Here is a 27,679-nt window from a genome sequence, read left to right as displayed (position 1 = left end):
TATGGACCTTATAACACTAGAGGAATCCCACTAAAAAATGAGATTTAAAGTAGATTTAAAGTAGAAAAAACCTGCAAATGTGGGAAGTTTATCACACGACGTTTCTGCAAACCTGAAATAACATGAAAATAAAGTGTTTATCCCCAAAATAAAAAGATGCCATTTTCCTCCCCTTTAGGTTCACTTTATTTTTGAGTTATTTCAACTGTGTGTTAAACCTCCCGCATTTGCAGTTTTTTCTACTTTAAATCTACTTTAAATCCTGTTTCTGAGTTAGTATGATAAGGTCCAGTGTTAGATTAAGGAGGACCCTACATGGTATACTTGCTTCTTTAGGAGAATGCAACTCCACCCACAACAGGCAAATACATATGCTGTAGAACAAGGACACAATTATCTATAGGGCTTCTCCGTTGTCAGAATTCAGCCTATTGCAGTCACAAAAGCTGCTAGGGGAAAATCAAAGAACTGCATTTCTTGTCTGCCTTCCAAAATGGTAATCCCCAGGAGAACAAAGGCTGATTGGATGTTAAATCCTAGTCTAAATTCAGACTGAAATGTGTCTAGGTAACTTATTCATTGTGTGTGGCCTAAATGCCCTAAAGGCAACGGATCCCTTCTCTTCTTAGAAGCTAAGCAGAGTCAGCCCTGGCTAGTACTTAGAAGGGAGACTGCCAATGAATATCAGGTGCTATTGGCTATATTTTGGAGGAAGGAACTGGCAAAACCACTTCTAAGTATTTCTTGTCTAAGAAAACCCTATGAAATTCAGGGAGTCACAGTAAGTCAACAGATAACTTGAACACACATATACACAACCTGTTCATCCAGCAGCACTTGAAGATCTACCACCTTCTGGAGGACTTTTTACCCAATGTGAGATAATTTGACAATTATTGTTAGAAGCTACCAGATCCCATGAATTCTTCCTCCTCCCCCCAGTAGGAAGTGATCTTGGGTTTACCTCCTTTAAGGCATCTAGGATCTTTCCATCTCTCAACCTTTTGGGTCTACCAAGTCAATCCTTGTTGGAAGGGGCCAAGATGGATGAAGACTGATAGTACAGATAGTTGGAGAGACCTCCCCAAGCACCTTCATTTCATCTGCAATCCTCTACAATTGAAACGAACCCTATGTGGGACACCAGAGAGTCCTCTAGATATTTAGAACAGAATCAGTGATAGCATTTAGATTAGAATAAAAATGCGTAAATTTGTTCTCAAAATGTCTAGCCCACTTGGCAGAGCAAGTAATCAAAACTCCTTTGATTCATCTAGCCTCATATAGTTCATTCTGATTGGCAGGGGCTCTACAAATCCAGGATCTATTAAAGAGGGGGTTCTCTCCACTCTCTCACAGTACAGATACTGAAACTAGGATATTTTTGTATGCAGGCCAGGTGCTTTACTACTTAGCCACTTGTCTAAGAAATCATATTTCTTGGATTCCAGCATAGAGATCCAGATATTGTGGTTCTTCCCTAGGTTTGTGTTTTGTTATCTACTCTCAGTTCCACCCCCCCCCATTTTCCATGCCACCATATGCAAAATTAAAGGTTTCCTCTAAATGTTACAATGTAGTAGTTAACATCTAGTATATAGAATCTGTGAGTATAAAGATGTATAAGAAAGCTAATTTTTAGGTGTCTTGGAAAACTTGTAAAAACATGTCTGTAGTTCAGTTTGCATATTTTAACAGCTGTAAACCTTAACACCATGGATGGGAACCTCTGTTTTTGGGGAGCCCTAATGTGAACCTCTGAGTTTCCCCAGAAAACCATGCTCCCTTCTCCATGCCACTGTTCTTAGGTGTTTTCCCATTTTTGTATAGGGTTTCCTCATTCTAAAAACTTAAAATGTTTTTTTAAAGGTTTAGATACTGGCTGTAAGAGTTTTAGGCCTCCCCATATGAGCCTGCCCAAGTCTTATGATCTTCAAGTGAGGACTTTTCTCTCCATCCATGATCCTCCCAGGGCCATCTTGTGAAGACATGGGAGACAGCCTTCTTAGTGGCTCTCCTAGGCTATGAAACTCCTTCCTATGGGAGGTTTGTACTCCTTTTCGTGTCAGGCAAATACCTTCATATTTAAACAGGCCTTCAGCTTCTAACTGGTTGGAACAGAAGGCTGTGCAATGGTAAAAATACTTATTATGTGTTTTTGTGCTTTTAATTATTTCAAATTAATATTTTAAAAGTAGTATTATAACTAGATTGACTATTAAATGTTTTTGAAAAAAATATTTATACCACATATCGTGCAAGCTATTTTATTTTAACTTAATTAAAATAAGGGAGCCCTAGTGACGCAGTGGTTAAATGCCACTATTGCAGCCACAAGGTTTTGAGTTTGATCCCAGGCAGGGCTCCAAGCTCCTCTCTGCCTTCTATCCTTTCGTAGGTCAGTAAAATCAGTACCCAGCTTGTTGGGGGCAATTGGCTTACATATTGTAAAACATTTATGGCGTGCTAGTTCACTGATAAGCAGTACTTGCTATTGTTATTGCTATATTGTGAGCTGTACTCAGACCCATTTTGGCAGAAGACAGGATATAAATCAAATAAATAATAAAATAAATAAATAGGTTAAAATATACTGGTACATTTAGTCCCACCTTTTCACCTTTGGCCCCACTCACCACTGAATTATGTTCCCAGTGAACCTGAACCTGAAATAATTATAGCCGAATATGGTTCCATACCCTAGATATATATTCACTGCCCTGGAAGTAAACCTCTTTGGTCACAGTGATCACAGTGAAACCTACTCCCAAGGAAACATCTATTTAAATGCTCTTATCCAGTGCAACAAACCTATCTTGCTAACCTGTGGCTATATAGACCATTTTTATAGATGATTAATTGAGGCTAAGAACTGATGTAACTGTAGATTCAAAGCCCTACAAACAGCTTGAAGGAATGCATAGACACTAGAATATATTCCATGTCAGTGTCTTGGAAAAGTTACCTTTTTTAGACCACGTCTCCTGAATTGCTCAGCCAGCATGGCCATTGCTTAAGACTCTCTATTACTGGCAAGATTTTAAAATTAATCCTCGGTGTCGGTGGGAGAAACGTTTCCATACTGGAACAATCCAGATCTTACATTCTGTTTATGTAAGAGTCCAAGAGTTCTGTCTGGGAGGGTGTATTATCCAAGGAGTTGATCATGCAGGGAATGTCTTGGGAGGAGAGTTCCCAGTCAGCTTCCAATAGGGAGTATTCCTTTGCACAGCTGGAAATTTAGTGCTTCAGATGCCATTGCATCACGCTACTTGATTCAAATGAATCTTCAAGAAGTCAGGTGAGTTTAGGATGTCCTTTGTCATTCATATACCACCGTTCTCTTTGGATTCCTTTTATGAAGCGTGGGAAGAAGGGAAACATTGTTCTGCATTGGTCATTCAAAGCGAATGAGTGTCTTGCTTCACAGAGACATGTTAATGTTCTTTTTAAAGTGTTTGCAAACTTTCTGTAAGCATTTCCCATGTAGATAAGAATGCTGTACGATGTCTGAGAGTGAACGGTTGCTGGGTCTCATCATTATATCTAGAATTAAAATGTAATCATCTGAAGGGGATGGATTGTATACAAGCTTTCCAAATTGAGTTTCTGCTTGGTAAGAGAAGACAAGATCTGGGAACTCAGATTTTAACATACTTTATAGAGAAGCAAAAACTGAACACATCTATTGAAGTCTGTGTGCCTCATTCATTTTACAGTCCAGAACTTCAGTCTATGACATCCTGAGGAGGAATGAAAGTGTGGAAAAGTAAGAAGGAGAGTTTTTCCAGGTAAGAGAATGAAGAATTATTCACAGCCATTTAGAGATATCTCAGTAATATCTGAATTTGCTCAAAAAGGAGGGCATTTATTTTCTCTTAAGTTCACAGGGAGTGAGATAAAGGCTAGAAAGTCTGCAGAATAATGCAAAAGACCTGACAAATGAAACACTAGTTGTGAGTCTGGTGATAGTATCTCAGTGCTAGCCTAAATGTAAACCCTAACAATTGCTCTTGGTCTACAACTATTCGTTCTTTTCATGGAAAATGTGTGGGATTAAAGTTTACATCATCTAGTTCATCTGGTGTATGTCACCATGAGTAAATACTGTAGCAGAAGTCAACAGTTGCAAATATTTTAACCTAAGAATCTTCTAGTTCCAAAAAGTCGCTGTATTTTATATGGACTGTTCAACTATATGGGGCAGAATGTACCATAGCTAACCTTCTAAAAGTTGAGTTTTTTTGTATGAGTAAGCTGGTGCTGTAAAAAAGCAGGTGGTGAATATCTTTTTGTTTCTTTTACCAATGGAGAATTGCTAGTTTTAAATATCAGTTATGCAAGGTAATTATATTTTGAAATGATAGTGTCCAAGAGCTATTTCCCCCCTTTCTCCTAATAAGTACTACAGTTGAACTTTGTGCTATGCCAAAGGATTTGGAATACTGTTGTATTGTGACTGTTTTGCTATTCCAGAAATACTTATAATTAAGATATGAAATGAGCTCACTTATCTGGCATTTACAGGGGTGTCCCAATAAATTGTGCTACCTGAGGCAAGGGACAAAATGGCAGCCTCTTCCACAAACTGGACTGGTAGCAGTTTCTTCCTTCAGTACTGGTGATGGGATACCATTCTGCACCATACTAAGGGCAGCAACATTGCTGATGGAGGAAACAATTGACAGCTATATCTCTCTTCCTCAAGAGAGGAGAATAGCTGAGTGACTGTCAACAAATAACTGGGGTTTTCATCTGAGGCAGCTGCCTCACTCTGCCCAGTGGGTGACAGCATTGTAATGCTTGGGCACAGCAGACTTTGGTTTTCTGAAAAGACAAAATAAACAGTATGCAATAAATAGACATGCAGTTATTGGAAACCATGTTTTTCTGCTGACTGAACTATACTGGCCATGATTCAGCCAAAGCTAAATACTTTGAAGTCCCATTGATTTCAATGAGAGATGTGCAGTATACATGCACTTATTATTATTATTATTATTATTATTATTAATTATTAAAAATAATTAACACTGAGACAAACAAAGAAATTTGGCTGGCTTTCAGTATGCCACTAACAAAGTACAAATGGGGCCAGCAACAAAATAATAGTGTGGATTGGGACTCACCACTAAGGAGCTTATCGCTTGGGCAAATAAACCGGCTTACCTCTTCTGGCTTCAATTCTGGATCTGGGGTGCCCCTGTGTGTTATCATAGCTAAATCACAACTGATCTAAGCAGGATGTCACTGCCTGGATGCATCCTGGGTCAAAGCCTTGCTCAGCCAGCACTTTTTAGAAGCCTTAAATTGATCAAATTTATCAAATTTATCACATTTATCAAATATCAAAGCCTTAAATTTAAGGTAGCCATTATTCAGGAATGTCACTCTACCTCCCTTGATGCAAAGATTTGGATCCAGATCAAGTTAGTTGTACTTGGCACCAACTGAAATTAAAATGACTTAAATTACTTCAGGACTATGTTTTCCCCATGACTTCAACAGAATTCAAAAATTGCTTTAAACTAATTACAATTGTAATAATATGATTTCATAGTAGTAAATTAGTGTTACAGTTAAAATGTAAAAGACAGAGGTCCAATCCACACTGTAGAAATAATCCCGTTTGAGTCACTTTAACTGCCCCGGCTGAGTGCTAGGGAATCCTGGGAATTGTAGTTTATTGTAGCACCAGCACTCTGTCAAACAAAGCTAAATTTCTCCCCAAACTACAAATCTCAGAATTCCCTAGCTTTCAGGGAGGGCAGTTAAAGTGATGCCAAACTGGATTATTTCTGCAGTATGGATTGGACCAGCCTTTTCATTGCTATTTCTCATGAAGAATTATTTACTTTTAGTCAACTTTTAAAAATTGGAATGTTTTAATCCAGCAGCTCAAGACAACATAAGTCAATATTTGAATCATATAATATTCCTCCTGCATGATTTCATGAAACCTTTTACAAAACTTGTAACTATGGAAATAATGTAGAAGTTACAGTTCTACTACAGAGTGACATTATCCTCCAAGGAATTACAGCTGTTAACACCTTAATTAAAACTTCTTCTTTCTTTGAGACAGGAAATTAATTACAAATGTGGGATTTGTGACTAATTAATTTGAAGCTTTGGATTTCTGTGGCTAACGTAATCTGGATCCAATTCAAGAAGCATGATGGCCAAAATTTCTAATTTTATGCATAAAATATTATTTTATCAAGAGGAATAAAAGCATTAAAAAAACTAAATATGGTTTGTACAACATCTGTTTTACTGAAACAATAAATCATAGAAGAAAAATATTCCTGGGTTGTACTACTTCAGATTGCATTGAGTAAACAGGTGTTCCTCTGTTGACACTGCCTCAATCCAATTAAATATGGAAATACAGTGGACTCTTGTTATACGCTGGGGTTTGGTTCCAAGATCCCCTGTGGATAACAAAACCCATGGATGCTCAAGTCCCATTAAATATAATGACATAGCAAAATGGTGTCCCTTATAAAAAATGGAAAATCAAGATTTGATATTTGAAATTTATACTTTTTTGGAACATTTTCAAACCGTGGGTACTTGAATCCGTGTATAAAAAGTCAGTGTATAAGATGGGCCAGCTGTATACCTTGTCAGGGAGAAGATTAACCTTGAACGTTCTGAAAGCAACTATTCTATATGTTAAATGCAGGGGAAGATTTAATTGTAACATTTTCTACCTACAGTCTTAAATGGAATAATCCAAGAATAGTTTTACCAGTTGTCCGGTGTATGCTAACCCTGAACCCAAAAATCCCATTTGACACAGTGGTGATAGGAAAAGTAAAATATGATGTACTAGTACACTAGTGGCATTTGTTTCTGTTGTCCCTAGGAATTCATGATGTATATATTTGAAAATTCATAATTTTTCAAGTATCATTTCAGCTCCTACAAAGTTGTGCATATAGATTAATATACTGAAACATTGTCTTGAACCATGGGAAAGAGGACTTATTTGTGGAGCTTATTGTACCACCTCTGGTGCTCGTCTTACCTCTTCCGAATTTGGCTCAAATTTGGAAATTAGGCTGATTTTATTGAATGGATTTTTGTCTCAAAACAGTTTCCCGTTGCCCCCAGTGCTGAATTCGGGACCTGTAAGTTTCTTTGGCAGCCATTTTTTCCAAACTGGAAGCTTCAGAATTGGAAAAAATGACTGCCAAAGTGATTTACGGGGCCTGAATTCAACACTGGAGTCAATGAGAGACCGTTTTGAGAGAAAAGTCCATGCAATAAAATCAGCCTAACTTCCAAACTTGAGCCAAATTCGGAAGAGGTAAGTTGGGCACCAGAGGTGGTGCAATAAGCTCCTTATTACTATTTGAAAACATTTTTGGGTGACAATTTCTATACAGAAGCTCTCAAGTTATATTATATTAATATGATACTTAAAAATTAGGCTTCTCACAGTTGCTGCCAGTGTATCTTATAGTATTTTAATAAAAAATTTAGTCATGAAATAAAATGTTCACTTTCTTCTTTTGCAGTAGTGAACTTGCTTTTCTCATTTTAAAAATGTGGGGGATTTAATGAGACAAAGAAACACCTAATTTTAGAAATACCAAGTATCTTCTTCAATATTTTCTTCAATAATTTCATATTTTGCTGGCATTGATCAAAAGTATTAACACATAGCAATACTCCAGACCAGTAGTGAGGTAGTGGTACATGGCTCCTTTTGGGAGGGGAGGGAAAAATCCAAATGATTTTTTCAATTTTATTTTGAGTGAAATTCAAGGCACCAAAAATATCTTGAAGAATAACGGTACTCTTTTGAAGAATTATTGCAACAAAAGAGGTGTTTCTACTCTCTTCATTTAGTGTAAATTTTCATGTATCACTCATCTTCACTATTTTTCATTGTATTGAAATCTGTTTTCCATACCCAATTAGAAGTTGGCTTATATTTAAAATAGATTCACTTGGGTGGTCCTGAACTTTCTAACCACAAGAAAATAGCTACTAATACCAGATTATTATTCCAAACTAGATGATTATATCTTGCTCTTCCGATGTTTGTTCTGTGGCTTTGTTGCTCTGAAAGCTGTCCAGAAGTGCCACATCTATCAAATGTAATTCAGTGCTGTATATTGTATAATTATAAACAAGCCAAAAGGGGTTTGCTTTAGACTAAATAATGTATTACTAAGAGAGAGTTACTGCTAAGATCCATTCTAGTGCACTTAATATGACAGAGTAATGATTCTGAGGGATAGGTTCCATTCCTACATCTGCTGCTTGACCAGAGCTTGGAGAAAAATAATTAAATATAACTGATTGTGTACTTGTTTAGTTATCATTTTCTGCTGATGAGGTTTACAAAGGGCTCTTTCACGATATACAGTTATAGTGCTGTGATTCCACTTTAATTGCTATAACTGCATCCTAGGGAATCCTGAGATTTGAAATTTGATGGGGCACTAGAAGTCTCTGACTGAGAATTTGAAATACTCCTTCCTAAAGAGGAGTTTAGAGAGAGTGCCATACGATGCCATAGGATGTTGCCAAGGGTACTAAAGTAGAATCATAGTACTATAAATCAGTGTCACTAGTGGGGGTGCGGGGTATGTAGATTGCACCAGGTGACACACTAAGGGGGGGGGTGACACCACTGCTCCTCAAACATCTGCGTTTTGGCAGACCTGGGCTGTGGCATTTGCCTGTGTCACTTTAAGATTCTGAAGAAATGGTGTGAATGGGGGTGAGGCTCAATGGGAGGAAATAGGAGAGGCCCCAGGTTTTTTTTTAAAAAAATGAATTTCAAATTTCAATTTAAAAAATTAATTAAAAAACCCAAAATCATTATTTTTTAAAAAATACCATGTTTTACCAAATTTCCCCTTTAACCACATGAAACTATTTATATGTAAATACATTCATTCTGTGCGCGTGACATTGTAATTTAAAGGTATACTTTTTAATTTTGCTAATTGTTTATGTCAGAGCTATTACCATTACATTCTGTAATATATGGGAATTATGATATGTGAGTAACATTACTACAAAAATATTACTAAGGATTCGCTATAGTGTGGTATGGGAGGACAAGGTCAATGGGGGGTGATGCCACCATGAGTTACCGCACTGGGTGACAACTCTAAAAACAATAACTCAGGTGTAATTAAGAATTTGCTGCACTTTCATGACACCCAAAACTGCCACTTACTACCTAATGGTAAGATGAGCCATGCTAAATAGATTCACAGTGGCATGACCATTCAATATAACCTTTCTCCCTTTGAGGAAACACTGGTACTTCAGTTTGCTAGGCTTTACCTAACATGGATTCTCTGGACACATCTTTCTTGCCATTTCCACCTTGCTTCCCAACCCTTCACAATGTGTCTCATTCTCAGTTCTCCTGATGAGGCATTGCAGCTGTTGAGCAATTCCTTTAAGAGTTATCAGTCAAGGGCTAACCTTTCCTTGACGCTTTCTTCTTTGGAACTGGCTTCTCTGTTCGGTTTCCATGAAGAAAAGAAAAACTGAGTGCAGATCAGCAACAAATTATTTCAGAAGGTCAAATCAGAGGAGCACCTGAAATGCATAAATTCAGTTTGTTTGTATGGTAATTCCAGTGATCTCTACAGTTGTGGACTATAAAGCCTTAATAAACAATTTATATTTTGGAGGTAGGTTCTAATCATTGGGTTTCTCATAAACTATGTTTGCTTTGTTTGCAAGGTTTTATTTGTCATGATTAATTCAGAGACTGCTGATTCCTTGTTATGAATTGGTGTAGATACTTGCCATAAATATTGATGTTCCCCAGATGGCCTGTCATTGCCCAAAGGCTAAAAGCAGCTCCTTACAGTTCTGCTAGCTGCTTACAGTGGCTTAGCTCAGACAGTATGCTAAACCATGTTATGGAATAACCATAGTTAAAGCACCTATGCTTCCAGCCATCTAGTCATCTAGTTTGAGCTTTCAGCCATCTAGCCATGTTTTAGAGCCATTCATTTGCCTTCCTTTTTCTGTCTTAGCATACAGTCTCATAAGTCCACTTCTATTTTACTGGTACAGCAACTTTTTGAGACGGAATGGCCATAACTGTGGTTTGTCAGCACAAATAGTGGTTTCCTGGCTAGCCTCAAACCAAGGTTTGGTATCCTAGATCACTGGTCTTTCACAAACTATGATTTGTGACAAACTTTAATACTATGTCTTACTGGTGCATAGTGAAAAGAGTTATTATTCAGTCTCAATGTTTCTGCAGCATGAAATCATACTGGAAATGTCTTGCATGGCTCCATGTCAGTGAATGGCAAATTTGGTCAGAATTTTACTCTGACCATTAAGAAAACTATGTAATATGCTCATCCATTTTGGGGATCAGTGTTCAGTACCTTGGATAGCTCCTTTAAAATTCAGTTGATAACACAACTATTTAAATCTGCTATTAAAGATAGAGAATAGCACTTTGGCAATACTTATTGCACAACATTGTGGCCGTTCTGTTGCTGCTTTGCTGTTAGAGCATCCCTTTGCATTAATGGGAACACTTGTCAATAAGCTCCCAAACATGCTGCTATATCACTTATACTCAAGTGTGATAAATTGCTCGGGTAACAGTTCCAGTACTGGGCAGTCATGTGGTGTCAGTGACCCCTTCCTCGTCCCCTCCCTCCCCATCCCTATTCCAGAACAAACCGTCTCTTAAAAAACTTTCTTTTCTTTTTTCCTCACCCTCCCATCCCACCTAACAAGGGAGAAATATGAGCCTCTTTGCACAAGAAGGCTGACATTTCTCCTTTGGCAGATGGGGAAGGTGGAAAAGCCAGTTCACAATGTTGAGGAGACACTTGATAAGTCATTCAGAGTACAATCTATAGCACAAAATGATAAAGGCAACACTTTTTTTTGGTGTAAATAATGGGTATTCTTTATCTTCCCAGGAATGCTCCCAGGATGGATAATTGGAACCAGCTTTTCATTCTTCTGTGCTTGACCACTTTGTCCTCCAGCAGTGCTCACACTACTGGTAATGTAATATCCATATGTCTTTGTAACCCAGTGCAACCAATTACAAGATTCCTGTTATCTTTGATTGGAAATAGTAATGGCTGAGCAGTGACAGCTGGTAGTCTCTGTGCCAGCACATGGTAGTAAATCTGCTCTGGATTTTAATTTAAAACTTAAAGGACCTATACAAAATGAATTTCATGGGGTCCCCATAAATGAGAAGGTGAACTGAAGACACATAAACATGTATAAGATACTCAATTCTATCTCAACAAGAGTAGCTTGACATGGAAACCACCAGCTGTTACTGGAAATGAATGCATCCCACCCTCTCCTGTAAGTGGGATATTGGTTCTTCTTTTAGATCAGAATACTACTTCTTTCCTCCCCAAATAAGTCAGGTATCTTTACATTTGCCTTCTGCCCCTACATTCCATGCCAGAACAGTCCTCAGCTATTGAATCTGCTCCCAGAAGACTGTTAAAAACACTGGAGTTTTGCCGAAATATATTTTTTAAAATGACAGAAGGCCTGTATTTTAATAGAGGCTGTCTGCTTTTTTACTGCTCATAAATCTTGTAGCTCTGTTATACAAATTAAAATAAATTTTCTATAGATCAGTGGATTTCCACTTGGGGGATCAAAAGTGGTTAAAGTTTACCTCTCCTGATACCCTGCCAACATTCACAAGGAAGGATGGGAGTTCTAGTCTAATTATCTGGAGACCTAAAGTTGTGTACTACACCTTACATAATATTTTCCTGCTTTTTAACAATAAAGGAGAATTAATTACAGGACTCAACAAAACTATGCAAGTGCTGGTTAAATACTTAGAAGTTGGTGAGACTAGTGCTGAGAGAAAAAATGATGACTAACTGTGAACTCTGAGTGGACTTTGTCATTCAAATTTCTACCAGTTATAATTAAGTAATGAACATAAGCATTCTGCTGGAATTTATCTGGTCCTGCAACCGATTTGTATGTTACTAGTCTTATCTTCCCAATTAGACTACAGCTCAGGAAAAAAAAATACTTTTTTTGGATTACAATTCCCTAGTGTGGCCAATTGCCATTCAGGCTGATGGATTCCAGAATTTGGAGTTTCAAAAAAGTATTTTTTCTCAGCTCCGAAGAAGACCATACACAGGAGTGACGGTAACAGTTTTTTTTTATGTTTACCATCCCTAGTTCTTAGTATTCAGAAGTATACTTCTCCTGATCATTGAGGTTATCAATTTAGTTATCTCTGCCATCAGACCTTTATAAACTTATCTTTCATGCAAGTAATTAAATCTTTGCAAAAGACACTGAGTCAGTGGTCACTGAGATAATATCGCAATTACTAAAAACAAGTTTCATATGTTTTCTCTCTTTCTTGTGTCCTGAACCCAATTAATGCTTTGGAAACATAGAAGAATGTTGTATTGTGTTTCTTCAGTTTGTAGAGAAGCTTCCATTGCAGACCTTGTGTTCCTGGTGGATGGATCCTGGAGCATAGGAACGAAAAACTTCAAAATTATACAAGATTTCCTGTACACCCTAGTTGACAGTTTTGATGTTGGAGAAGATAAAATCCGGATTGGGCTAATACAGTACAGTGATGTGCCCCAGAATGAGTTCTTCTTGAACACATTCTGGCGCAAAGAGGACATCTTAGAAAAGATAAAGAATCTGCACTACAAAGGAGGAGGCACCAAAACTGGCAAGAGTTTGAAGTTCATGCTGGACAACCAGTTCAGGGAAAAAGCTGGAAGTCGACACCATGAAGGCGTCCCTCAAATTGCTGTTGTGATAACAGATGGGCAAGCTCAAGATAGTATTCATGAGCCAGCAGAGGAGGTCAAGAGTGCAGGAATCACGCTTTATGCTGTAGGCATCAAAGATGCTGTTTTGTCTGAGCTTCAAGAAATTGCTAGTGACCCAGATGAAATGCATGTTTACAGTGTGGAAGAGTTTGCTGGCCTACAAGGTATCTCCCAAAATATACTTCAGGTGATATGCACTACTGTAGAGGAAGCGTCTCGACAGATCACCCAGGTTTCTCCAGGTAAATCTACAAGTGTGTTCTTGTGTGTGTACAGTTGAGTTTGCCTACTTCTTGTAATCCCCTTTCAGTATTTGAGGCTATGGAATTCTTCAGTACCTTTTCAGTCACCAATCTCATAGCCAGAGAAAGGAATCTCTTGCATAGAAGCCGATATAAGATGTCCTGAACTAATAAGGGCATTTTCATTCAGGGGTTGGATTGGATGGCCCTTGTGGTCTCTTTCAACTCTACGATTCTATAACACTGTGGAGCTTATTGCTTGGCTATTAAAACTGGCTTACCTCTATCTGGTTTAAAACTTAATGTGGGTAGCATTCTGATCTTATCAGAAGTTTTTTGCTGCCCGAATACGGCCTGCGTCCATCCTTGCTTCCAGGAGCACTCTGTGCTGCTCTTTTCAAATCCAGTAGTTTTCTGACTTAAGAAAATGGCTGGCGGAGCATTCCTGGAAGCAGGAATGGATCTGGACTGTATTCAGGTGGCAAATTCGGCAGCAAAAACCTTCTGATAAGATCAGGAAGCCACCCAAATTAAGCTTTAAGCAAGTTAGAGGTAAACTGGTTTTAATAGCCAAGCAATAAGCTCCTGTAACCAGTACTGTTTACCTTCCACAAATGTTCTTCCATCACAAGAGAGGCTTCCATTTTTCTGCCTCATTCTCGAGCACAGTTCATTTGGGTGATGATTTTGAGATCTTACTGTTGCAAGGTAGCTGGCTTGGGATGGGTCTTCCTGTTTCTGCTCCCCATTTCCCCCTCACTCTGAGGCTTCCCTAGTTGACTTGACCAGGAAAAAGCCCATGAGATGTTGTCTTTTCCTGGGATTTTACAAAAACATGGAAAGCCAGAGGTCTGTAGGCCACTATAGACATAATGGAAGACAGGACGTTTATGCACACCTCTTAGCCACCTCATAACTAAGTTGAGGGCAAAAATGATGTGTGTGAGAAGAAAAACCAACATTTCTTTGAATTCTTTTTGGGAAAGCTCATTTGGAAATGAGCAAATACAAAACCAAAACCCAAACATTATATGAGAAAAGGGTCTTATTTTATTACAGTCAGCTCTCTGTATTCATGGATTTAACCATCCATGGTTTGAAAATATTTAAAAAATATATAGAAATTCCAAAAAGCAAACCTTGATTTTGTCATTTTCTATAAGGGACACCATTTTACTATGCCATTGCATTTAATGAGATTTGAGCTTTTAATTAGATTTTGGTACCCGTGTGTGTGTGTCCTGGATCCAAGCCCCAGTGGAACCAACCCCCAGTGGAAACCAAGGGCCCAATGTGTTACCTTTTTCACGTTTGGAAAGACTGTTAATTTTACCACAAGGCTTTTCTTTCTGGAGATGGATTTTTGACTTAGTCTGACAGGGAAATGTTTGTGGATCTATTTATGTGAAAGCAATCTCTGTGTAGATATTCAGAAATATTCATAAGCAGTGTACTACATTGATGCTTGCTGCCCCTGTTCACATGTCTTCCTTTAAACAACCATCACTCTTCCCAGACTTCCCACCAGTGGCATTTCAAAATTATTTCCATCAAGCCAGGGATGTGGAGAGGTTGTATTGGAATAGGCTCATGGAATATGTATTTTAATGTGAGTTTTAATAAACTGTTCAAGATCTGTATCAGGCCTGCCAGCTGTACAAGTTGTGATCCATCAGGCTGAAGAACCACTCAGTTTACCAGTTGCGTATGACAGCTTGATAAATGTTTTGTTTTTGTTGCCTGTCTGAGAATGCAAAAAGCAGTGGAAATGTCTAACCTTGCATGCCACAATATGTCTAGTGTTCAGTCTTAGTGTTCAGTCTTCTCTTTCAGCCAAATCTTGTACTCTACTGTGTGTTTAGCATGGTTAATATAATTTACCTCAAACCTTGGAAAAGTTACTGTTGGACTACAGTTCCTAGAATCTTGTAGTCAGCATGTCATGTTGGTTGAGGGTTTCTGGGAATTGTAGCACAAGAACCAGTTCTAATTGTTAGTCTAAACTAGGGTCGATCCATTGAATCAGTGAGTCAATACTTATGTTAAGTTTTTTTGACTCAGGGTGTATCCACATGGCAGAAATAAAGCAGTTTGACACCACTTTAACTGCCATAACACCATCCTGTGGAATCTTGGGATTTGTAGTTTGGCCTGACAGTTCAAGTTGAAAACCTCACCAAACTATTAATCCTGGGATTCCACAGGATTGAGTCATGACAGTTAAAGTGGTGTCAAACTGCTTTATTTCTGACGAGTGGCTACATCTGAAGACTACATGGCTGTATTTTAGTTGAAACAAACAATAGGGATGTAAACCATCATAAATTTCATTCCTGCAGGCAAGGATGAATAATTTTACTCTTTTTCTCCTTACTGTAAGGAAGTCATAATAGAAAACTTGACAGTTTGCAAAAATTATTCACAGTTCAAGACTTTTTCTGTGAAAAAACTGCATCTTTTTTTGTGCAGAAAAATACATTTCCTGCACAGAAAGCAGCATTTTCTTCTCAAAAGCATGCACTTTTTTTGCCCATTCCTGATCTGCAAAGACTCCCACTTTTCCAGAATGCACCTCATGAGAGTTTCTTTATACTTGAAGTTTTGACTATTTAAAAATATTTATGGATCTTTTCCCCATCCCTAACAATTGGAATTAGGCCCCACAAAGTAGCTTTCCCATGCTATAATTCAGAACTAGGTTCCTGGTGCTGGGTTTGGTCTAAACATAGGTAACAACCTCTTCTGCCATCATAACTAAATTTATCTGTGGGAGAAATGTTTAAGGAGCTATTGGAATATGCTTGAGCTTGGAGAAACTAGAAATCACATAATACTAAAAGACTAACCAAATCTTTCTTTTCCTTTTAAAAAAAAATCTCTTTGTCATTTAGCATGCCGAAAAGCCATTCTTGCCGACATTGTATTTTTGGTGGACAGTTCAGCCAGCATTGGTTTGGAGAATTTTCAGAAAGTGAAAAACTTCTTGTACACTCTGGTTTCTAACCTTCATGTCAGCCAGGACCAGATTAGAATTGGGCTGGCCCAATATAATGATGAGACCTTTGTAGAGTTTCTATTAAACCAATATTCACTGAAAAATGACATTCTGGAGCAAATACAGAATTTGCCTTTCCGAAGTGGAAGCACTTACACTGGGGCTGCCTTGAATTCTATCATGGAAGAATATTTCACTGAAACTGCTGGGAGCAGAGCACAAGAAAACGTCCCACAAGTAGTCATTCTACTCACAGATGGAGAATCTAATGATGATGTCAAGATTCCAGCAAGCAAACTGAGGACAAGAGGAATCTCAGTTTATGTGGTAGGAATTAATGTCCAATACACTGCTGAACTTAAGGAAATTGCTAGCAGGCCTTTTAATAAGTTTCTGTTTAGTATTGATAGTTTTGATATCCTCGAAGACATCACTAACAGTCTTCTCCAAATGGTGTGTTTTGCAGTAGAGAGCCAGATTAAAGGTGAGTGAACTTGTGTTTTGTGATGATGTAAAATGTCAGGAAGAGCTTCATTGCTTTTTTGGTGTTCACTGTGATCAAGAGTGTGATTTCCAAACTTTTTGAGTCACATTGCATTAACTATAGTGAGTCCCGTGACATTACACATAATGTAGAAGACTGAAGAGATCTTGGAAATAATACTTGGAAACAATTTCAGAGACACAGTTATAAGATATTTGGAAACCTGAATGTTTTGGACAAGAAACACTGAAATGAGGGCTACAACTTCACTTTATTTAATACTAAGAAATTTATTTGGCATTGCTTGGTTTTATGTTAATTTCACTTACACTTTGAATTAAAGAAAAGTTTGAGTAGTCGAACCTACAAAGTTCCATCCAAACTGGATGAAACCCAGCAATTTTATGAAAAAAACCAGAGTTTTCCAACTAGTCTCAAATTTGCTTTAAATATTAGAGATGTCAGTTTAAGTCTACGTGCCAAGTTTTGTTTAGACAGTTTCATAAATATGCATTCTAGAGTAGAGATGGAAAGAATATTCAGAAATATTTTTTTTAATAAATGATTAAAAGAACATGATGTTTAGGTGTTGCAAAACCCTGACAAGAAGATTCTTTGCCTGATGAAAATCTTCTCAATTCAGGATTTATACACGAAATTCACACATTTGCAATGAAAAACTGCATTTTCCATGAAGAAAACAGCTTTTTCTGGGCAGAAAGAGGAATACTGTGGAATATTTGTTTACTGCACAGAAAAAGCTGCTTCTTGCACAGAAAGTGCTGCAGTTGGGGACATCCCATGCAAAATTCACATGTGGCTGATTTTCACTGAAAACAGCTTTTTCTGTACAGGAAACTGCACAGAAAATGCTGTTTTCTGTGCAAAACAACCATATGCACATTTTGCACAGAGCAGTCCTGAATTGTGAATAGATTTTGAAAACTATGACCTTTGAAGTCTTTATTGCAGGGGGAAGAAAATTATTAAAACTATTCTTAGGTATTATTTATTCTAGCTAAAGAGCTATTCTCTTCATAGACATAGAGCTTACAGTCACATTTTCTGAAATGTAAAGTGAACATACAAGTAATCTGGGTTTTGCACACTGGCAATAACATAATGTGTACAAACGCACATTGTACTATATTTTATAGTAATAATTTAACCGTAGGATCATAGAATCATAGAATCATAGAGTTGGAAGAGATCACACGGGCCATCCAGTCCAACCCCCTGCCATGCAGGAAATCCAAATCAAAGCATCCCCAGCAGATAAGCATACAGTCATAATGGTTGTAGTAACTGATAAAATAACTTCAAATTGTAATCATAAAAATGGCCTCTATTCCATATTAACATTTTAAAAAAATCCTTATCTTTTCCTCTAGCTTTTACAAAGCACTATGCTGACATCGTTTTCCTTATGGATTCTTCTGAAACAATGGGATCCTCAAATTCTGAAGAAGTAAAAAAATTTATTGCCCAGATTGTGGAAAAACTAGATGTTGGCAAAGACAAATACCAGATTGGTTTTGCTCAATACAGTGAGAAAGGGCAAGTAGAATTTTTGCTGAACACGTATGAGACTAAAGAAGATGTTCTTAACCACATCCGGAGCAATATCACATTCAGGGGAGGCCCTCTGCAAACTGGGGATGCCCTGAAGTTTCTGCAAGAAACCTATTTTATTGAAGAAGCTGGAAGTCGATTAAAGCAAGGAACACCACAGTTTTCAGTGGTGGTCATTTCAGCTAAATCTGAGGATGATGTCAAGGAAGCTGCTAAAGTGCTGAAAGAAAGAGGAGTAAAAGTTGTAACAGTTGGCATCTTAAATTCCGACCTGGAAGAAATGGAAACAATGTCTACTTCGTCCTTGGTTTACCAGATCAATGATACACAGAACCTCAATCAGCTTCACAAGGACATACTTGATATTTTTGAAGTATCAGTTCAGCAGCAGTACGATGTTGCGGTAGATGCAGAAGTGCCTGCAGGTACAGTTATGTCATGAAAGAGAAGCCATTACAGTACATTATAGGGAGGAGAATAATGAATTCATTCTCCTGCAAATTTGTTGCTGTTGTGGCAGTGCCATGGTTCTCCATGATTTCACTGAGCACCCCTCCCTGCAACAGTGAGCATTTCCCCTAATTTATTTAGTCCCTTGAAATATAATGCCATTGATTCTTAAAAGAGCTATAGTAAAACTGGGATACAATAAAGCAAAGCTTTACAAAGACCAAGGCATTGTGGTCTGGCTGTAGTTACACTGATTATATGGCCTACATTGTAGGGAGAATTTGCACATTATGCACAGGCTAAATTCCATGTGTTGATTCAAGCTGGTTATATGGCTATTCTGAGTATAATGCTAAAACTGTGCACATTTGAATTTCTCTTTAGTGTCTTGGAGTATAGCTTAGAAGCAATTCACATTTTATTTACATGCAGCAATTGTATTTGCTTCTTGTCTATCATGTTTTTTCCTTAATTTTCAGATAAGGCGATCTGTACTGACAAACACAAGGTGAACACACTTCAGGGGGCTGTGATCAGTATTATTTCCCCACCATATTCATTCTTGGATGTTTAAAACAATAGGTGTGCCATTCCAACAGTACCTTTGAGCAGAAGATGCTCAGCTAAGTGTTAACAGACCCATGAAAATACTTTGAGAATGATCCAGACGAAGGGACTGAGTTGCCAAACAACAAATGTCCACTAGAGGACTCTAGCCTTTCAGGCTAACTAAATTTTCACATGCTTCATTGTAAGGAATTTGTATAACTTGTCCTCAACAGAAGTTATTCTCTACTTTTTCACCATTCTCCCAAAGCCCCACTGCTCACAGACCAAGTTTGGGGGGCGGTATGTATCCATCCAGATATTGGGCTGCAGTTCCCATCAGTCCTAGCTGCATTGTCAGCAGTGAGAGTTGATAGAAGGTGAGATACAATAGCATCTGGAGATTCCCTTATTCCTTATCCTGCCTTCAGCACTACAGAAAGTTGCTCTTTTCTCTCCTCCGTTGTCAATCTTTTGCTACTGTTGTGGAATAGCTGGCCCTCCTTGAGTATTTAAGGATTTAAGCCACTGTCCTAAACACCACTTGAATGAGAATAAGTTCCTTTGAGTGTAATATGTCCTCACAGTTAAGCATTTGATATTTCTTGCATGTACATAACATACTGTAATATTTTTAACTTTTACTTTCTTTCTCATTCACAGTTTGCTCCAGTGCTTCTGTGGCAGACATTGTATTTCTTGTGGATGAATCTAGTAGAATTGGCCACACGAATTTTCATCTGATTAGGACTTTTCTGCTCAAGATTATCAGTGCCCTGGATATTGGCCCAGATAATGTACGGGTTGCCTTGGTTCTTTACAGTGATAAACCAAGATTGGAGTTTAGCCTGGATACATTTGAAGAGAAGTCAGAGGTTCTGAACTATCTGACCAAGCTGCCATACCGTGGTGGACAAACCTACACTGGTGCAGCCATAGACTTCCTACGGGAAAAGGTTTTCATCAAGAAAATGGGGAGCAGAAAAGGCCAAGGAGTGCAGCAGCTGGCTGTGGTGATCACTGATGGCCAGTCACTAGATAATTTCACGGGACCTGCTTCCAAGCTCCGACGCAGAGGTGTCACTGTGTATGCTGTGGGCATCCAAAATGCCTCAACAAGTGGCCAGCTGTACAAAATTGCATCTCATCCTCCGAGAAAACATGTCACTAACCTGGAATCTTTTTTGCAGCTATCAAACCTTGAATGGATTATAAAGAAACGGCTTTGTAACGAGATTATTTCTCAAACATTTGCAGTTCCAGTGCGTTCCCGAATTGTGAAGGATGGTAAGGAAACAGTGTGATGATCGGTCCCCAGATCCTGTCCAGGACTATGACTCTTGAGACCAGGGATGGATTGCCTGCTTGCCCATGAAACCCACAGTGACCTTGGGCAAATCATATGCTCTCAGTTTCACAAAAGTGAGGCCCAGGGGCTGCATAAGGTCTGTGGGCTGCACCTTGCCACCCCTGCTTTAGGAGCAATAGTTCACCTTTTTAATTGTTTAAAGTTCCTCCTGCACAGTTTAACATCAAAATATACACATTTTTCAAACCCAGAAGTAGCTTTATATCCCTTTCTGTTTAGCATTTGGCATTATTGGCAGTCCATTTGGCATCCAAAGTTTTCAGGGCCAGAAAACTGCCTCCAATAATAATAATAATAATAATAATAATAATAATAAATAATAATTTTATTTATATTTCCTGCCTCTCTCTGCGGATCGAGGCGGGATTAAAGCAAAAACTTCAACAATACAAAATGCTAATACAATGTCATCTAAAAATACAAACAATAAAACAGTCAGCAATACTGCTACCAATCATTAAAATATCCAATCGTTGTCTGTTCCCATACTATTGAGTCGGAAGTGGGGGTGTTCTTTAGGATCAATTATAGCAGATCAAATGGATAGGTCCACCTGCATATTTGCCTGATCTTGCTAGGCTGCCTTATTTGGTGTGAGAAATAGTAGAGTGTATTATTTCATTTTATTTATTTAATCTTGCTCCCCATACCTAACAATATCTTGAAGCTGTGATACATACACAATGTTACATTTCACTTGCTAGATAACTGTCTGATATGTGTTTCCTATTGTTTGATTTTGTTCTGGGCAATTAAATTTTTGTGGAACATTCTGCAACACTTGATTTCAGTTTGTTGGAACCGAGCATTTCTTGATTGTCGCATGAGATGGGTGGTCATTCTTATTTCCCGTTTCTTGCTTCTCATTTTTGTAGGATGTGAAGAAACTGAGGAGGCAGACATTTATTTCCTGATTGATGGGTCAGGCAGCATCTACCCTGATGATTTCCATGACATGAAAGTCTTTATGAATGAGCTGATCAATATGTTCCAAGTTGGCACTGACAGAGTTCGTTTTGGGGTGGTTCAGTATGGAAGCAATCCCCAAACGGAGTTTGAAATTAACCAGTACAACACTGTGGCACAATTAAAAGAAGCCATCAAGGTGATTATACAGATAGGTGGTGGCACCAGAACAGGTGATGCTTTAACATACATGCAGAGTCTGTTTAAAAAAGCAGCCCGGGAGCATGTTCCCCAGTTCCTCATCATCATTACAGATGGAGAATCCCAAGACCAAGTCACCAAAGCAGCAGAAGAGCTGCGAGAGGGAGGGATTGTGATCTATGCCATTGGTGTCAAGGGTGCAATCGAAAAGGAGTTGGAAGATATCGCTGGGACCAAGGACAGGATGTTCTTTGTGAATGATTTTGATTCTCTAAAGCTTATCAAACATGACATTGCGAGAGATATCTGCTCTCCTGAGGGTAAGTGAATGTCTGTGAACATTTGGATTGGTTCATTGTGCTACTGGTCATTTTGGCTGAGCTGACGTTTCTCTATGTCCAATAAGAGTGATATGGATGAATAGATTGTTAAATTATCATGAGGGAGACTGGTAGTTTTCTAAAAATTGGTTCAATCTCTGTCGCAAAAAGTATGCATGATTTTGAAATACAGACTAGGAAAACTGGAATATTTTTTTAAAATTAAAAATCTTTAAAACCTTAAAACACTTTTCAATTAAAAGTTTTAAGGACCACAAACCAACACAATAGATCCCATAATACAGTGCGACCGCGTCATACGCGGGTGCGCTTTACGCGACTTTCAGCATACGCTGAAAACTGTGCTGGGAGAAGGGGCGGTGCATTCCATAGGGAACAATGGAGCATGTACTTGTGGTGTGTGTGTGCCTCCATGACGCCGTGTGAACAAACCCCATTCATTTAAATAGGGCTCGAGCATAGGCAGAATTCGCTTGACGCAAGGGAGTCCAGAACGGATTGCCTGCATAAAGAATGGGCACACTGTATATAATAAAGCACTTACAAGTCCTTTGGAACAGATAAATATAATATGCAACACCTTATATTATTAATTACAATATTAAATTACAAGTCCTTGTAGTTGAGGGCATTGTATCTTTCCAAAGGTTGACATGGGAGACTGAGATGGGACACTCATCCAGATTTCTGCTTGCAAATAAAAGAAATTGTTTTCATACTGCATCAGAGTTATAATTATATGTATCTTTTTTCCCTTAAAGACTGTACATATTAAGTGCTGTGGGCCGGAGTTTCTCCTTCCGTTTTGAAATGGACCTAATGTTTAGACATTACTGGTAGTGTGCAATGATCAATTGTTCTGCTAGGCAACCAAAACTAATGCGATCTTTATTTGACAGAGACTTGTTAATAGAAAGCATGATGCTAGTTGGATGCTAGTTTAATTCTTTAGAAATAATTGCCATGATATAAAAGGTGCCATCCAACTTGTTTGTTCAGAAAATCAAAAAAGCAAAGCTGAACACTACTCTAGTTTCTGGGCAAATCCTATTAATTTCTATTGTTTATGTGGAAAGAATCACCTTAGAGTGGATTATTGCTCATATTTCAATATTAATAAAAATGAATGGAACCACTAGCAATAGTGATCCATACTCTACTGCCTTGGTTGTCAGTCTCTGGTCCTCTGGATATTGCAATCCACTTCTCATCAGCCCTAGCCAATAGTGGAAAACAATGAGACATGTCTGGAGATGTAGTTCAACAACACATAGGAAGTTACAGTCATACTACTTATAATTTAGCATATTTATCTGGTATATTCACCCTTTTTTCTTACTTTCTCATCTCTTTCTTTTTATTTTCAGCCTGCAAAAACTTGAAAGCTGACATTATTTTGCTAATTGATGCTTCCAAAAGTATGGACCAAGTAGAATTTGACCAGATTAAGCAATTCATTGAGTTGATTGTGAACAGGTCTGATATTGGGGCTGAGAAAGTTCAGATTGGACTGCTCCAGTTCAGCTCAGATCCAAAAGAAGAATTCCCATTGAACAGATACAACAACAAAGCTGACCTGAGGAAAGCTATCTCTGCAATGAGGCAGATGAAAAAAGGAAGGAAGATGGGGAAAGCTCTAGACTTTGCATCTCCTTATTTTGACATGTCCAAAGGAGGACGTCCAGGAGTAAAGCAGTATCTGATAGTGGTCACAGATGGTGAATCTGAGGATGAAGTAAAAAATTCTGCCAGAGTACTTAGGAATAAAGGAGTCATCATCTACGCCATTGGAATACAGAAAGCGAACAACTCCCAGCTTCTAGAGATTGCAGGGACACAGGAAAAAGTGTTTTCTGAGGATTTTGTTGAAGCCCTCATGTTTTTGGAAAAACCAATACTGTTTGAAATTTGTAATCCTGAAGAAGGTAAGTATTACCACCTAAACTATGGAATGCTCTGCCTCAGGAAGTCAATTTGGCTTCGTTTTTTGCTGTTTTCCATATTGCCATGGTCTATCCTTCCTTCCATTAGTAGGCAATTATAGGGCTTATTCTGTCATTAGGGAAGCTCTAGCAAGGTGCTGAAGACTAGAGTTCATTGTGCCACATAATCATGCTGTCCATTGCCAGTTGTGAAACTGAGTATAGACTGGGGCAGAAGACCCTCTCATCCATTTCCTCAACCAGTAAGGTCCTTCCCAAGATGTTATGATGATGGAGGCAAAGGACAAGGTGGTGCTACCCCTCTATTTCATGTAAACCAGTTAATCTGGCAGTTAACATTTACTTCACCATTGGCAATGGGACGGGGCTGTTCACCACACTCTTGAAGGTTGCAGACATGTTTAGAGGTAACATACAAATCTATCATTAGGAAAAGTGGAATGGCCAGGAGCTTGGGAGGGATAGCAGGGGAGCTGCCATTGCTGCCTCTTCCCAGCATCTTCCATCTAAATTAGTTGCCTCAGTCTGCCTAATGATAGCCTAAAGATAGGGCCAGCCCTGCAGACACAATTTATCTTCACCTTGTCCTAGGAATTTAACCTGCCAGTATGTAATAGTTAAACTTCTTGTTCTGAATATCATTTTCTTTCATCTGCCCAGATGCTTAGTGTTCTTTTCATGGTTTTATTGTTCTAAACTGCCTTTAGTACTTCAATTTAATGGAAGAGAAGGATTAAGTGTCCTCAGCTATTGGTTCTCTGTAGATAATAAGGAGATATTTGACCAGATACTGAGTAGGAGAGAACTCCTATGTCTTTAATAGAATGGTGGGCAACTGTGTCCCTCCAGATATTGTTGGATTTTAATGTCTATTAACTCTAGCCAGCATAGTGAGGGTTTACTGGAGTTGCAGTCTGCCAACACCTGGAGGGCCACTATTGCAAAAGAGAGGTTTTTTTTGCCCATTTAGGTTCTTTAACCCAGCATGACTAGCTGCATTGGCAAAATTTCCCTCCTCATCCCTTCTGTTAAAAATACAGGAGTCCTGTCCTACTTTTATCACTTTCTTTTCTAGTCTCTCTTCCTTTGTTTGCTACTTTAAAAACTTAAAAAAAACTTTTAAAAAATAACTGCTTAACTGTTAGCAGTTGGCTTGGAAGTGCATGGCAAAAGAAGAGGGAGAGAAGAAATCTTTCTAATACATTGTTGCTGTGTTCTTTTAATTTCAGAGTGCAAACGTACAGAAGTTGCTGACATCATCTTTGTTGTGCATGGATCACGAGACATTACGGAACTGCAGTTCAAGGGGATACAGTTGCTCATGGAGTCCATTGTTAATGACTCAGTAGTGGGAAAAGACCATGTTCAATTTGGGGTTGTTGTCTACAGCACTGTCCCCCAAGAGGAATTCCCACTGAATCGATATTCCACAAAACTGCAAATCAGGGAAGCCATCCAGAAGCTGACACTCTCGAGGGGGTTTACTTTTACAGCAAGAGCTTTGAATTTTGCAAGGGAAAGGTTTGACCCAGCTTACAGTGGCCACACATCATTTCTTGGCATCACACGGATGATTGTGCTTATCACTGATGAGCCGACCACTCCAACCGACAGACCCAATCTTCCAGCAGCAGTGCAGGCTGTGCAGCAAGAAGGGATTGAGGTCATTGCCATTGGGATAGATAGTGCCAGTCGAACAGAACTGGAAGAAATTGTGGGTGATAATGGAAAGTGGTTTTTTAGCCCCAGTTACAATGCTCTGGAAAGTTTACATGAAAACATCACTCATGTTATATGTGATGAATCAAAGCCAGGTAATGTGTGCCTTTTGTTAGGTATATACTTTGCTTATTGGCACACTTAATATATATTTTTGTTACCATACTAATCCAAGACCCTCTTCTGCAATATGCACATGAACCAAAGGAGATTATTGCATGGAGAAAAAGACCCGATATAGATTCGGGACTGCAAACTCAAAACCGAATCTTATTACACAAGCCAGCAGCTGGGCGAGTGCAACCCGGCTGCAGCCTAGACCCCAGCTGTGCTTATCCAGTGGCTTTTCAAAAACCAGAGCTTGCTGTTTTGGAAAAGAAGCTAGATAAGCACAGCTGGGGTCTGGGATGCAGCCAGGTTGCACTTGCCTGGCCACCTGCATGTGCAATAAGATCCGGTTTTGAGTTTGCAATCCCAACTCTTGTATTGGGTCTTTTTCTCCACATGGTAATCTCCTATGTCTGTGTTGAAGCTGAGCAAGCCCCCTAAGGGCAACAGTTGGTGCAGGAGAACCGTCTCCCCTCTGTGACGCCTGGCTGTGTTTTTGCAGAACAGAAGATTAGCATCTTTACTACATGAGCAAGCTCTTACTTAGGACTTTATCAAATGGGCAAAAAAGGCGAGTGAATCGCAAGGTGCTCCTGGCAATATTGTGCAATAGCGTGAAGACTGTCACACGATGTTGTGCGGTGTTGTAATTATCCCATGAGTATTGCATGGATAAAGAGCAATTCTAGCAATTTATTTTTCCCTGAATAAAAAGAAGCACTAGAATTTATCTTTATTCGTGTGATAATCATGGGATTATCCTGGAATAACAACAACAACAAAAACAACAACAGGATTTATTTATATGCCGCCCAATCAGTGGGAATCCGGGTGACTTACAACAGACGGGATAATACAAGGCAATAACAATAAACATGAATTAAAAAACAAATGTAACACGGCAATGTGTTAAACAATAACAATAAAATAAAATAGCGATGAACATAGCAGTAAATAAAAAAATACATAGCAAATATAATGACAATTTATCAATTCATGGAGGCTGTCTCCTACATATTTAAAAACAAGAAGTGGATTCCAGCCCATTCCTATTTTGGTAATCTGTGTAGCCCCCAAAAGCCCCCAAAGAGTCTCGGGGAAGAAAACTGGCCTCCACACTTGCCAAGTTGCCCAGTCCTTCCCTTTGAGTCTTTGGTTGGAGCATCCTGGTAAACAGATAGATATCAGAGCCAAGGCTATAACTGAGAAAAGATTTATTAAATCCATGAGAGATAGGCAGCACAAACTTGTACAAGTAAGTCGTAGTAAGTTCAATGTTTACTCACAGATAAGTAAATATAGGGATAATCACCTTTCCTGCAAAATATTTTTGACTGAAGCTATGCCATAAGGGAATGAAAAGAGAGTGATGGCAAACCAGGAGCTACTATTGGACAGCAGATGTTTTGATCTTGTTGTCCCTTCAGGTAGAAAACAGTGACTTGTCTCAGCCAACCTCTATGCTCCTCACCATATATTTATTGGGATTCAAGCAACGTCTAACATAACAAGTTTTCACTGTGGACCTTTTGAACTTTCCCCAATACCCTTCTTCTACCTGTTTAAATGCTTGAAGGGATATCATATTGAGGAGGCAGCAAGCTTGTTTTCTGCTGCTCCAGAGACTAGGACCTGGAGCAATGGATGCAAGCTACAGGAAAAGAGATTCCACCTCAATATTAGGAGGAACTTCCTGACAGTAAGGGCTGTTCGACAGTGGAACAAACTCCCTCAGAGTGTAGTGGAGTCTCCTTCCTTAGAGGTCTTTAAACAAAGGCTGGATGACCATCTGTCAGGGATGCTTTGATTTAGATTTCCTGCATGGCAGGGGTTTGGACTGGATGGCCCTTGCGGTCTCTTCCAACTCTATGATTCAATGATTCTACATTATCATATCTAGATTTGTATTTTGATAAAACAAGTAATTTAATGTTTATTTTAACATGTATGATTTGTTGACTATTGGTTAAAATGTTTTAAAATTATGTTGGAAACTG

The 27,679-nt window shown here is 38.6% G+C and overlaps 1 protein-coding gene across 1 annotated transcript in view; it reads left to right on the top strand.

The window, feature by feature from the left end:
• Positions 1–3,762: 3,762 nt before the first annotated feature.
• Positions 3,763–27,679, top strand: part of LOC149309677 (collagen alpha-4(VI) chain-like) — an 87,476-nt gene continuing 63,559 nt past the window's right edge. The window contains exons 1-9 of the mRNA XM_089531305.1: positions 3,763–3,791; positions 10,935–11,020; positions 12,440–13,048; positions 15,940–16,527; positions 17,919–18,524; positions 19,759–20,382; positions 21,340–21,891; positions 23,280–23,837; positions 25,085–25,669. Coding sequence (XP_089387431.1) covers positions 10,948–11,020; positions 12,440–13,048; positions 15,940–16,527; positions 17,919–18,524; positions 19,759–20,382; positions 21,340–21,891; positions 23,280–23,837; positions 25,085–25,669 — 4,195 coding nt within the window. The 5' untranslated portion in view covers positions 3,763–3,791; positions 10,935–10,947. The remainder of the gene's footprint in view (positions 3,792–10,934; positions 11,021–12,439; positions 13,049–15,939; positions 16,528–17,918; positions 18,525–19,758; positions 20,383–21,339; positions 21,892–23,279; positions 23,838–25,084; positions 25,670–27,679) is intronic.

The sequence above is a fragment of the Sceloporus occidentalis genome, unplaced genomic scaffold (genome assembly GCF_023333645.1).
Source record: "Sceloporus occidentalis isolate IW3139 unplaced genomic scaffold, rSceOcc1.0.p SCAF_7, whole genome shotgun sequence".
Taxonomy (NCBI): domain Eukaryota; kingdom Metazoa; phylum Chordata; class Lepidosauria; order Squamata; family Phrynosomatidae; genus Sceloporus; species Sceloporus occidentalis.
The sequence above is the reverse complement of the archived record's forward strand: the minus strand, read 5'-3'. Positions and strand labels throughout refer to the sequence as shown.